This window comes from Macaca nemestrina, chromosome 9 (genome assembly GCF_043159975.1).
Source record: "Macaca nemestrina isolate mMacNem1 chromosome 9, mMacNem.hap1, whole genome shotgun sequence".
In the NCBI taxonomy this organism is placed as follows: Eukaryota; Metazoa; Chordata; class Mammalia; order Primates; family Cercopithecidae; genus Macaca; species Macaca nemestrina.
The window spans coordinates 77,963,585-77,976,043 of NC_092133.1; the positions used below are offsets into that span (position 1 = coordinate 77,963,585).

Below are 12,459 nucleotides of genomic sequence, written 5' to 3' on the forward strand. Positions count from 1 at the left end.
GCATCCCTTCCTGTACACTGGATTTACTCTACCAGGCAGAAAAAATGGGAGAGACCACAGGAATCCTGGCAGTGGTGGGGGTGGGCAATGAACTAGCAGTGCTTTGGAAAAGTAATTTTCTGTCTTAAATAGCTGACAGTAGCACCTGCTATAATTCCGACGAGTTTTGCAGGAAAGCTTTTATTTGCTACACAAGAAAGGCTGGGCAAGTAGATTCCTAGCTGGGAAGTAGAGTCCTAGCACCCACAGAAGGTAGAGACTGGGTCAGTTTTTACTTAAGAGGGCAGTGCTTTACATTGGAAAGCCAAAGGAATTTGGATTCAAATAATTTTTTTTTCTTTTTTTCTTTTTTTTTTTTTTTTGCAATTTTTGGAACCATAGTTCAGCACTACTAGATTAAGGCATGCTCCATCAAACTAAAAATCAAAAGCTTTCCTATGGGGAAAGTCTCAATGTTATAGCTGAAAGAGGTGACAGCCGCATTACTGCCATCAAAAATAATTTATTAACCGTGTGTGTGCAAAGTACTCTGGTAGGCACTAAACCCCAGGGGCTTCCTGTTTCAATGCATCCTCTGCTCTCTGCAGTCTCTTCAGTGTAACGTTTGGTTCTCCACCTGTGAATAAAATGGATACCTTGAAAACTTCATCTTTGTGGAGACTATCACAGGACAAGAGAATGCGGGCTCCATCATCCACATCAATCAGACAGTGCTGGGAAAATGTATTAGGAAGCTGCCTTTCTCAACCTTATATTCTTAACGTTTGTAAATAAAAACCCCTCCTCTTCGGTTTCCACTTTAGGCCAGGAAATCTGGGGAGGGTTGCCAAGCCAGGTTTTGCACTATCAGCATATATCATGCTAATACCAGCTCTTTGCCCTTTGCCTCGGCAGGTACCACGCAGCGCTGGAGAAATAGGTACACAGGTGCCTCCCCAGCCAAGGGAAGAAACCAGCAACGGAATTTCGGAGTCCAACCCCAAATCGTTTTACATTTACCTCTCACAAACACTTGCCTCTTAACGTGTGTACCTGTGCGTACATTTACACGTAAAGACAGTATTTTAAGGCAAGTTCACATAAATGGCTTGGAGATATCTGACAGGTCTGATTACACAAAGGTCTTCTGCACCACCTGCATCTCTCAGGAACTCAGGCAAAGGTGGCCTTCCATCTAGCCGCACCGCCATCCGGCAGGGGAGGGCACGGGCACCCTCCCACCAGCATCCGCCCCCGCCCCTCGCCCAGCAGCGTCAGTCTCTGACCCCACTGGATCCGTACAGGAGACGGGCTCACAATCGGTAGGGAGCTGCTTGTGCCAACCCCCGGCAAACGGGGGTTTGCTTGGATCATTTATTTATCTTGTGTGCATTAAGAAACCAGCATTAGGCGCTGGTGGGAGGCGCTACTCTGCCCGAATCCCAGCCCGCCGCGGCGGTTCTGCACACACACACGCACCCGCCTGGCAGCCAGAGCCCGCCTGGAGACGCCCTCGGCCCGGGGTCCGCGTCCCCGGGGACCCCCGACGCAGTCTCCCGCTTTCGTCCCCCACGCTCAACCGGGCAGGGCGCCGGGGCGTGATTTCCGATCCTCTGCCTGCTTGTCGAGTCCCTCGGAGGCGGGTCAGACCGCACCCGCCGCGGGCGCCCGGTGCGCCCCCAGCCCCTGGCTCGCGGCGGCTACAGCGGTGCCGTTCGCTGGAGTTTGACTCTCGGGCGGCGGCGGCAGCGGCGCGGAGCAGCGGACGGCTGGAGCGAGGGGAGCCAGACCGCTAGCCCTCCGCGCTGCGCTGGGATTGGTCTCTCCGGGAGAGTGCTGGCCGAGGGTTGGCTGCCGGCCGGCTGAAGAACAGGTGCACCTCACCGCCCGGGCTCGCCGAGCAGCCGCCGAGGATCGCGGCGGCCAGGCCGGCCCTCTGTGTTGGAATGCGGCTGGCTGGTAGCTGGCACCCCGCGACCGGCCGGCGGGGCCACTGAAGGCGGTGCGAGGCCCAGGCGCGGCGCGAACGGGCGCCCCAGGGAGCGGGTCGGGCGCGGTGCCCCGAGGATGCCGGCGCGGCTGGAGCGCACGCAGGCGGCGGGCAGCAGCAGCAGCAGCGGGTGCGGGGCCCCGGCGCGCAGGAGGCCGCTTGGCGGGCTGCAGACGCGCCCCGCCGCTCTCTGACCGACCGGAGGCGCCGGGGGCCAGTCTCGCCCCTCTTCCGCGCTCCTCACCGCCCCCTCCCCGGCCCCGTCCCCTCCCCCGCTCTTCTCCTCCCCGCCCGCCGCCCGCCTCTCGGGGGGAGGGGCGTGGGGGCAGGGAGCCGATTTGCATGCGGCCGCCGCGGCCGCTGCCTGCGCCCGAGCCCGCCGCCGCCGCCGCCGGAGCCCGCGCCCGCGCCCGACCCGCGCGGCCCCATGCCTCTGGCGCGGCCCTCGGGGGGGCGAAGCTGAAGACCGGCTCCTAGGATGAGTGAAGGGGCGGCCGCTGCCTCGCCACCTGGTGCCGCTTCGGCAGCCGCCGCCTCGGCCGAGGAGGGCACCGCGGCGGCTGCGGCGGCGGCAGCGGCGGGCGGGGGCCCGGACGGCGGCGGCGAAGGGGCGGCCGAGCCCCCCCGGGAGTTACGCTGTAGCGACTGCATCGTGTGGAACCGGCAGCAGACGTGGCTGTGCGTGGTACCTCTGTTCATCGGCTTCATCGGCCTGGGGCTCAGCCTCATGCTTCTCAAATGGATCGTGGTGGGCTCCGTCAAGGAGTACGTGCCCACCGACCTAGTGGACTCCAAGGGGATGGGCCAGGACCCCTTCTTCCTCTCGAAGCCCAGCTCTTTCCCCAAGGCCATGGAGACCACCACCACTACCACCTCCACCACGTCCCCCGCCACCCCCTCCGCCGGGGGTGCCGCCTCCTCCAGGACGCCCAACCGGATTAGCACTCGCCTGACCACCATCACGCGGGCGCCCACTCGCTTCCCCGGGCACCGGGTGCCAATCCGGGCCAGCCCGCGCTCCACCACAGCACGGAACACTGCGGCCCCCTCGACGGTCCTGTCCACCACGGCCCCGTTCTTTAGTAGCAGCACGCCGGGCTCCCGACCCCCGGTGCCAGGAACCCCAAGTACCCAGGCAATGCCATCCTGGCCCACTGCGGCATACGCTACCTCCTCCTACCTTCACGATTCTACTCCCTCCTGGACCCTGTCTCCCTTTCAGGATGCTGCCTCCTCTTCTTCCTCTTCTTCCTCCTCCTCTACCACCACCACACCAGAAACTAGCACCAGCCCCAAATTTCGTAAGTAAACACTGTGTCTCAACTATGATTTACTACTGGGTTTCCTTTCTGCCCTCCTGCTTTTTCCCTCGCCGCCTGCCTTCTAGCAACCCCCCTCCCCCATCCCAGGTTTTGGGGCAGAGTGAGAGCTAATTAAAACTGACCACCAGAAGGGAGGGTGCCAGCCTGCCCTGTTTCTGGGGGGTGGGGGCGTGTAGAAAGGGGAGGGAGATTGTCAGGCTCCACTGGCCCCACTTTTGCGGGTCCCAAATGAGAACAGATCTCCCAGCTCCTTTCAAAGGGTTAACGCGAGTGCGATCCCTCCTCTCTGCAGACCTGCTGGCGAGCTGCCGGATCCCGCTCCAGTAGAGGGCCGGGGAGGGAGAGAGGGCCTTCCCCAAGGCACTGAGCCCCTTCTCCGCCTGCCGGTAGGAAGGAAAGAAAGCAAAGCACATGCAAAGTGACCGACGATAAACCACAGAAGGAAGTTATGTCCATGTGTGGGGTGACGAGTTGATGGAGATACGCGTTTAATGTAGCTGAGGACGCTTCCAGCAGCCCTGACCTGGGCAGGAACCGGAAAGGGTTAATTAGAAGCCATTGGGAGACTTGGGGAAAGGAGGCCATCCAAGGCAAAGGGCTAAACTGGTCACCTCCTAGCCTGCCCGTTCCAAGGTGTAGACATTGATTCTGTGACCGGCCAGAGTGAGTTAACTAGGAGGAAATAGGAAGGGAGCCCTGCAGAGCTGCCACCTCTAGGGTCCTGACGAAGGAGGAGTTTTTTTTTTTTTTTCAGCCCTGCCAAGCCTTTGCTTTTGTTCCGTTCCCATAGGTGGGGTGTGAACCTTATCTCCTCTCCCTCTGTGCCTGAAAAACATAGGCGAGTTGAGAGTTTTCTGCACTCAAGGGTGAGAACATCCAACCGTTTGGAAACATGTCACCGTTAGAATGTAGCATCTTCAACCTGGACTCAGTATGGGCCAGTATACCCAAAGCATGATAGCTTTCTGTTTATTTGTATAGAAAGTGCATATTTTCTCAAAATGTTTATAAATGTTTTAGGTGACTCATTGACCTCCCACCCCACCCCCCACCTTGTTTTTATTCTAAGGATATCTCAGGCGTCTTTTAAACTGATTTGATCAGGATATGGGAACAGTTTGTGCAACCTGTGAAGGTTATTTAGGACAAACTCCAGCCTGCTAGTTCAAGTTCTGTGCAAGGCTATTTTGCAGAAAACTGTCTGGTTATGCTGTCTTTATATTGTATTTGTGTTTTGAGCCATAGCATCGGGGAGAAGGGAAGAGTGCTCATCATTAACTCTTCAGTGATGGTGGGAATACCGGGTTTGCTTTCAGTCGTCTGCTAATTTTTCATTTCCCTCACCTGTGATCTTATCCTGGGTGTTACTTAACCCTTGAAACTTTTTTCTTTTTAAAGAATTTAGTATATTTGTAAGTAAGGTCCAGGAGAGGGAAAGGAAAAAAAAAAAGCAAACCTACTTTGCTTTGGAAAAAACAGTCTAGAAGATAAATTGGGAGACAGGAAGGAGGGAAGGAAGGAATCTGCCACAAACCAGAATGGCAGTAGAGCCTGTAACTTGCTGCTTCTCTCTCCTTTGGCTGAAGCAGTCATTTTTGAGAGCACATTTTCTCAGGAGGTGTTTAGAGCCTCCACTCAATAAATCTAGCTTGAGTTTTGTGGAAGGATAAAGGATTCATGAGTGTATGTGTGAGCATATTCAGTGGATTGAAAATGAGTCTACTCTGAAGACCCCAGATTTTTGATTTGCTCTTTTGATGCAGTTGATATGAATAATGGAGTGTGGTATATCTCCAACCCTTGTATGCGTTGGGAGAGGAGGGGGACTACACATGGTAGGGGTATTTCATGTTCTTTCCCAATTGATTTCCTTGTGTTCCATTCCGGAGGTCTTTAAAGAAAAGCCCAAGGTAATTATTTCTACCCCTCTATGCTCTCTTCCTATATTCTGTGGACTGGAATGGCAGCCTGTTTAATAAGTAATGATTATTGACAGGGCCCTCAGCCCCAAGGAAAAGAGGGGAAAAATCTGTAAATGGTGTCAATGTTCACATAGACTTAGAAGCTGTATTTGTTTTATTTGTATCTTATGTTCAGTTCTTTCTCTTTTTTAAACCTTTACAAGAAGTTGAATTAAGGTATATAATACAAGTATGCAAAATCCAGCTGAAATTGACCTGGTTTGCATCTATAAACAAGGGAAATTTTAATGAAAGGTGGATTATGTAGTTTTCTTAAAACGTATTTAAATAGGCAAGTTGCATGGTGATTTGAAGAAAGAGGATAGTTTAGTTATTTTTTCATCCAAGATTGCAGGATGATTAACAAAAGGAAATTAAGATTTCATTTGAGAGATTATCAGCAATGCTACTGTAGGATGAAAAAAGCCTGAATCACTGGCGTTCATATTGTTTTTTACTTGTCTTGGTTATGCCCCTAAAGTTCCCAGGAGAGAAATTTCCTTTTCCCCAGCTCCTACCTCCGTACTTTAGTGGGTCTTTTCTGTCCTGGTGCTTTTTTTTTTTTTTTTTTTTTTTTTTTTATGAAAGTAATGGATTCTGTTGTAGTACTTGAAAAATGGTTACGGATGATGCTTTGGTTTTTTTGACTAACCCACAAATTCTTTAATGGCCAGGATCTTTGCTTTTGCGTTGGATACCTGAAGGCTTATGGAATGAATGTCTTTGTGTTCATCTTAGATCAATCAGAAGGATCCTGTCTGTAAACGGCAGCATAGCTCTTTGGAGTGGAAGAGGCTGGTTCACTGAAAATGAACATGCTTGCTAATGGATAATGGAATTTTTTCAAGCAAAAACTATTCTTGCTATGGGGAAGGCCCAGTTGGAGAACTGTTTCTAATTTTCTGTAGGATCAAAGACAAAGAAGGATTGAACTTGTAAGGCAGGAGGAGAAAGGAGGGTTTGCAAGTTGATTCTTCTCTTCCCATCCTCCATTGTTTAGGCTGTGAGCTGGACAAAAACTTTCTTCAGTGTTACTGGGATTCTTGGGTTTCCAGCTGCCCAGTACTTGCTTGCACTTCAGACTCTAAAAACGAGTATCTTAAACATATTGCCAGGGGAGATTATTTCACCAAAAACATCTTTGAAGCATTTTGTATTTGAAAGTATAGGTTAATTTGCAGGTTTTTCAAGCCAAAGGGAGGTCACTACAGACAGTAGAGAACAGTGATATTGACCAATGTACAATCAGTGTTTCCCTTTTACACCTCCTTCAATTTCATTTTCAGATTTGAAATATAGTTGTCCAATGTTGCCAATGCAAATATGGATTGTTTTAGAGACACAGAATTCTTTTACTAAGCTGAAAATACTGTTTAACAGGTGGTAGCCTGGAGTCATTGGCTAAATTCAAATACTAAAGACAAAGAACCTATTTTAATAGATGTTTCCTTGGGTTAGATTTGGAAGGTATATGGTTAATTATAATGAACACACAAATATCAAATAGTGTATTTAAGAAGAAATAAATGTAGAATGTACATTTGATGTTTAAGCAAGGTATGGAGGCAATTTTAATTTAATCAAGTCTATTTAGATGAAACTTTACCTAGTCATACCTACTATAATTTTTAAGAGAGGCATTGATAAAATCATATTTTCTTATTTATTCTTTCCAACATCTTCCTTAAATTTTAAGAGTACACTTGTTTGCTGTATAAGCAGCCTCAGATATAATTCGTTTAAATAAAGTTACTCCTGTACGTTGTATTCTGTCTACATGAGTCTCGGCCTTCAAAGGCATCCACATAGAAGGTACTGACCCCAATCATGCATGGTAGCCAAAGTGAGAGGATTCAGTGCTCAGGATCAATATTTCTTATGAAATCCAATTGAGAACTTTTTTTTTATGAGCACATGCTGCAACCTGAGTATGTTTTGATTTTCTTTGGCCTTAATACAGGATTATGAGACTTTTCTGCTTTAATCAATTATGCTGTACAATTTTACTGTTACACACTTATGCTGCACTTCATGGTCCTAATTAAAAAAAAGAGGGCAGGGGTGGGTGTGTTAGCAAAGATTTTTTAGGGCCATTTTTAGTTTGGACTCGTTGGTCTCCGTGCATGAAGACAATGCGGTTTAAGCATTCCTCCCCAGTTCTTCAAACTGAGGTGAGGGATAGGAGGTGGTGTTGCTAATTGAGAGTCCCTTCTGCAGGTTTGATTTGTGAATCCAGTTACCTTTATATTTATGCTATTTTCAAAACCTGACCCAAAAAAAGCTGGTTTCTGGCAATTTCTCGCTGTTACTGAAGCTTTTCTAAATTCAGGTTGGGCCACAACAGCAGTGTTGGTGCAGTTTGAAATCAGTGCCATCCTGGGAGATCCAGGATGTAGAGGAATACCATCTCTCCTCTCTCTGGAGCTACTTTTTCAGCCCTTCCTCCCCTTTGTACACAATGAGAAGAAAGCTTATTTTCAACTTGCTTTTGTAGAAATTCTTTCCTCATAACCTCTCATCTCCAATGCCAAACATATCTCAATATTCTATCTGGGATGTCAAAAATGGAACATGAAAGTTGGCCCCGAAATATATAAGAGCAAGGGAATAGTCATAAATCTAAGTCTTTAAAATGCATTTGAATTGCTTCTGAATAGAACTGAAATTCATTTTTCTTTCTTTCTAGCTGTTTTTATCTTTAGACTCGTGTGTTGGGTGAGGACAGAGCTGGTACTGCGTTGACAAATACATTTTGAGATCCTAGAAATTTTACTTTTCCACCCAAGAAAGTGTTCCCTCCAGAACCATATACATAGTGAAGTGAGCAATGGACTCTATTTGAAACTTTGCAATATCACAATCAAAACTTACCGAAATAAATGTTTCCTATTCATGCAATTATAAATAAAATCGTTAGACACATGTTTAGTTTGGTTTTCCATTTCACCCTTCCCCTAAGACTACCTGTACTCCTACCTTCCAGTATTTTATAGTTGAATCATGGCTCTGACTGAAGGCTCCTTTCAGGCTTTTGTGTTTTTTTTCCCCCCCTTTTTTCCTTAGCCTAGAGTACAAGGAGTCAATACTCATTAAATGAAATTTCTTAGATATGCTTAACATGTTGCTTCAAGTTGTTTTAAAAGTTAATCCTTTTGCTAAGTTAGACTGCTTAAATTGACATAGAAAGTTAAAGAAAAAAAATACTCGTTTAGGGAATTGAGTTATTAAACTGTTGGTGATTTAAAACAATAATTAAGGATTCCAAAAACTTGATGGAAGCGAATGGTCATTTCTTTTCCCCCGTAGATTGGTATATAAATCATATTAATTTTGATAGCATTTTTACCTGATTCCACAACACAGTTGAGCAACTGAACGTAAGCTATCATATACATTCATATAATTATATTTTCATAATACATGTCACATGTTTCAAATGTTTACTGAGTATCTGGGGGCATTGCAATGCCGTTAAGTAATTGGTTGATTCAGAAAGTTTGTAAAAGTAATGGTTCATAAAGAAGACAATTAAAATAAAACTTTTAATCACTACAACATTCAGCCTCCCATGTCTTGATGTAGGCGAAGGCTTTTTCTAAGTATGTGTCTACTGGTTTAAGCTTAGCATCTTTGCTTTTTTTTTTTTTTTTTTTAAATTAGCCACATCTGTAATTACCAGCTTTTTTTTTTTTTTTTTTTTAAGACACTAGTGAAGGAATCCGTATGCAGGTTCTTCATAAATACAATGATAAACCCTTGCCCTGGGAATCTCTTACAATTTTCTTGTCTATGTGATTCGGTTTCTTTTTTTATTCTTTAAAAAACAACTTACCTTTTGGAGTTTCTTCAAAGCATTCAATTACATTTTAATAGAAACTACAATTATCTTTCATTTCCATAATCATATATCACTGGTTTACATAATATTTAAGTAAATTACATAATTAGAGTAAGAACAACTGACATAAACAAATCTATTATCCCAGCTGAGTATTGTTAAGTGCACGACTCAGCTGGCAGTTGCACTGGAGTGTAGGTTTCCTTGAGCTTGGCCTGGTGGCTGTGTCCTTTTCACTGTGCATTGGTGTGCTCCTGCCAGGCAGTATGGTGACAGCCAGTTGGCTAAGAAGAGTTAGATTAAGAAAGTGATTCCTTTAGGAGGTAACAGTATTGGAAATGAGAGGCAGTCATGACCATAATTTTTAGGCACTCTCATGGAAGGGTAACAAATGTGTGTTTGTGTATGATACATATATATGTATATATATTTATAAACAATATTTGTTTGTATATTTCTATATAAAACCTCTAGCCATGAATTCTGTAGTAGCTGTGCAACCTTTAGGAACTGATATAATCTCTCTGAAGTTTAACTTCCTCCCCTGGTATAATGAGTTTGATGACAATAACCTGACTTACATGCCACTCCCAACAGAGTTTATAAGCTGAAAAACAGTCACTGTTTTTATGTCAAGTGAAATGGGAAGTAGATAGACTGGTTATTTTCATCCAAGAGCACATCAGACTATTGAATTTGGTTGAAATATTGGAGCTGGTTTGTTACCTAGCTTGAGGGATCTTTCATCACAATGAAAGATTATTGTTCTTATATGCCCTTGGGTTTTTCCTATATTCCTCTCCAATATCCTGGCACACACAATAAAATATAGTGTGGAATTCTACCTCAAATCACCTTGGAAGTTGAACCACAAACTGGAGGTCATCATTTCTCATTCTTTGCTTGGTAGGTGTTTTTTAAAGCCTATTTCCAGCATACGTTTAACACAGAGAGGAGCTGAAATTTGGGAGAAAATGACTGAGATTGCTGAATGATCTGGAATCTGAAATCTAAAAATTCTTGATAAAGCAAAATATGTCCAAGGTGCCCTTTTGTGCCATCCCTACGCTGATTGTCATTGGGTCTTTAGATTTTGGAGAGAATTTGTATGAAAATAGGCAGTGTCTGCACTGCATTCCCTTGACCACTTAGCAGTTACTGTGAATTCGGTTCTCAAGAATTAATAGGTTGATTATATCCATCAAGGAGCTCTTTTAAATATACTGTTTGTGTTTGTACTTTGGGGAACTTTAATATTGGCATTTTGGAAATAGATTTCTTCAAATCTGTGTTTGTTGGAAATCTCATCCTGAATTGTATCTTAAAGTATTACCTTTTTTTGTTGTTATAAGCTTTTATTTCTCAAGACAAGCTGGTGATTGTACATAAATAATAGATTGCCATTCTCGGGCATAAAAAGGGATTAGTCAGAAGCAAACCTACAAACTGAATTCAGAATTAAGTTTAATAATGGAATTTTAGCAGCTTCCAGTGCTAAGATTTTGTCTTTGAGGCCTTTTCCTAGAAGTGATAGTGTGTATCATGGATGAGTGTGTATCATGGATGCGATATAGGCCATAAGAACATTTTTTTTGAAGAAAAGGTCAGCTGAATCCATGTAACTACTTTAGCCTTAATATGTTACAGCCAGGGTTATGGGAATAGCATTTTTATGCTAAAAGTTTGATAAGAATTCTTAAATATATCAGCCTTCCTCCTCAGATACCTTCCTATGACTACATGCAACCTCTGGCATGATTTCCTGTGAATTGCCAGGGAGCTGGAAATCCACTAAAAGAGAAAGCCACACCCTCATCATCATCAGATTTTCTGGATTTCTGTAGCTTGAATTTTACTTTTAGTAATGTAGAAGGATTAGTCACAGAGAATCAGTCTTGGAAGGGGCTTAAGAATTTAAGTAATAATAAAAATGACAGCTGCCAAATGGAGGGTTACGGTGTGCCTGGGCATGTAGCACTCTACATTATTTGTGTTATTTATTTTTGAAATAAGGATAGAAAAACAATCATATCTAGGCCTGCAGCCTAGGTTTGGTTATCTCACTGATAGAGTTAATCAAGCTGGGCTTAGGATGTATAATTTGCCTAGGACTTGCAGAAATTGTTTGGATAATCAAGAAGATTGGAGGGGTGTTTTATAGGACAGGTAATCTCTCCCCACCTCATCCTTACTTACCTGACTCACTGTTATAGTGTCACTATATTCATTTGTACATTGCTTCTCTCAAGCACTTTACACATCGATAGTGGCATTTGCCACTATAAACTCCATAAATAGCTCACCTGCACTATACCTGTTCTTTTCTCAGATACGAAGGAATCTAACGAGAGAAATTGCCTGGATTTTCTGTCTAAGGAGAAATTCAGATGTTTCAGTAAAAGATAAAGAATATGTTGTCCTGAATGTTGTCTTCTTGTTTATTTTTTATGTTTTGTTGATGCATAATTGATATGCAATGGGCTCTCCATATCCTTGGGTTCTGCATCTGTGGATTTAACCAACCAGGGATTAAAAATATATTTAAAAATAAAAACAACAACACAACAATTAAAAATACAAATAAGAAACCAGTATAGTATAACAACTATTTGCATAGCATTTACACTGCTTGTAAGTACTCTAGTGATGACTTAAACTATATGGGAGGCTATCCTTAGGTGATATGAAAATACTAGGCCATTTTATATAAAAGACATGACATCCTAGGATTTTGATATCCTGGGGGAGAGGAATCCTGGAACTATTCCCCCTGGAATACCGAAGGATGACTGTACAAAAAATTGTACATATTTAATGTGTACATATCAATGGGTTTGGACATATGCATATACCTATTAATACCATCACCACAATCAAGGTACTTGAGGTGATATCCATCACCTCCAAAAATTTCCTTGTGTTCTCTTGTGGTTTTAATTTTGTTTAGGTAGAACATTTAACATGAAATCTATCTTCTTTTTTAAGTGTACACTATTGTATTGTTAACTAAGTACTGTGTTGTACAATAGATCTCTAGAGCTTATTCCTCTTGCATAACTAAATCTTTGTGCCCATTGAGCAACAGTTACCTACCTCTAAACTTCTGTTCCTTGATCTTTTTAACTCTCTATTTTCTCTTATGACTGCTTGTAGATGATTCAATATAACAATCACAGAAAACAGTTACAAACTTTATTCCTCTGCTTCCTAAAATCCAGTCAAAATTGTCTTCTGTGCCCGTTCCAAACTTACTTTTGGTTACAATAGTGACTGCAGTGTATGCTGAGACTGATCAATGGAAAAGTGTTAGGGAGCATTTGGAATGATAGCCTTTTAGTTCTGTAGACACTAAAGTACTGACTCTACCAA

General features: G+C 44.1%; 1 protein-coding gene and 1 long non-coding RNA gene across 17 annotated transcripts in view; one reads left to right on the forward strand and one right to left on the reverse strand.

Annotated features, from left to right (window-relative positions):
• Positions 1 to 482: 482 nt before the first annotated feature.
• On the reverse strand, positions 483 to 1,594 carry LOC139356286 (uncharacterized). Its single transcript, XR_011607867.1, has 2 exons — positions 1,459 to 1,594; positions 483 to 616 (listed from the first exon to the last, which is right to left on the reverse strand). It is a non-coding gene; the product is annotated as an uncharacterized lncRNA (long non-coding RNA).
• A 612-nt stretch (positions 1,595 to 2,206) lies between these two features.
• LOC105469857 (neuregulin 3) overlaps positions 2,207 to 12,459 on the forward strand; it is a 1,123,162-nt gene continuing 1,112,909 nt past the window's right edge. For all 16 annotated transcript variants that reach the window (XM_071069819.1, XM_071069824.1, XM_071069820.1 and 13 more), the window contains exon 1: positions 2,207 to 3,270. In XM_071069819.1, the coding sequence (XP_070925920.1) occupies positions 2,448 to 3,270 (823 nt within the window). In that variant the 5' untranslated portion in view covers positions 2,207 to 2,447. The remainder of the gene's footprint in view (positions 3,271 to 12,459) is intronic.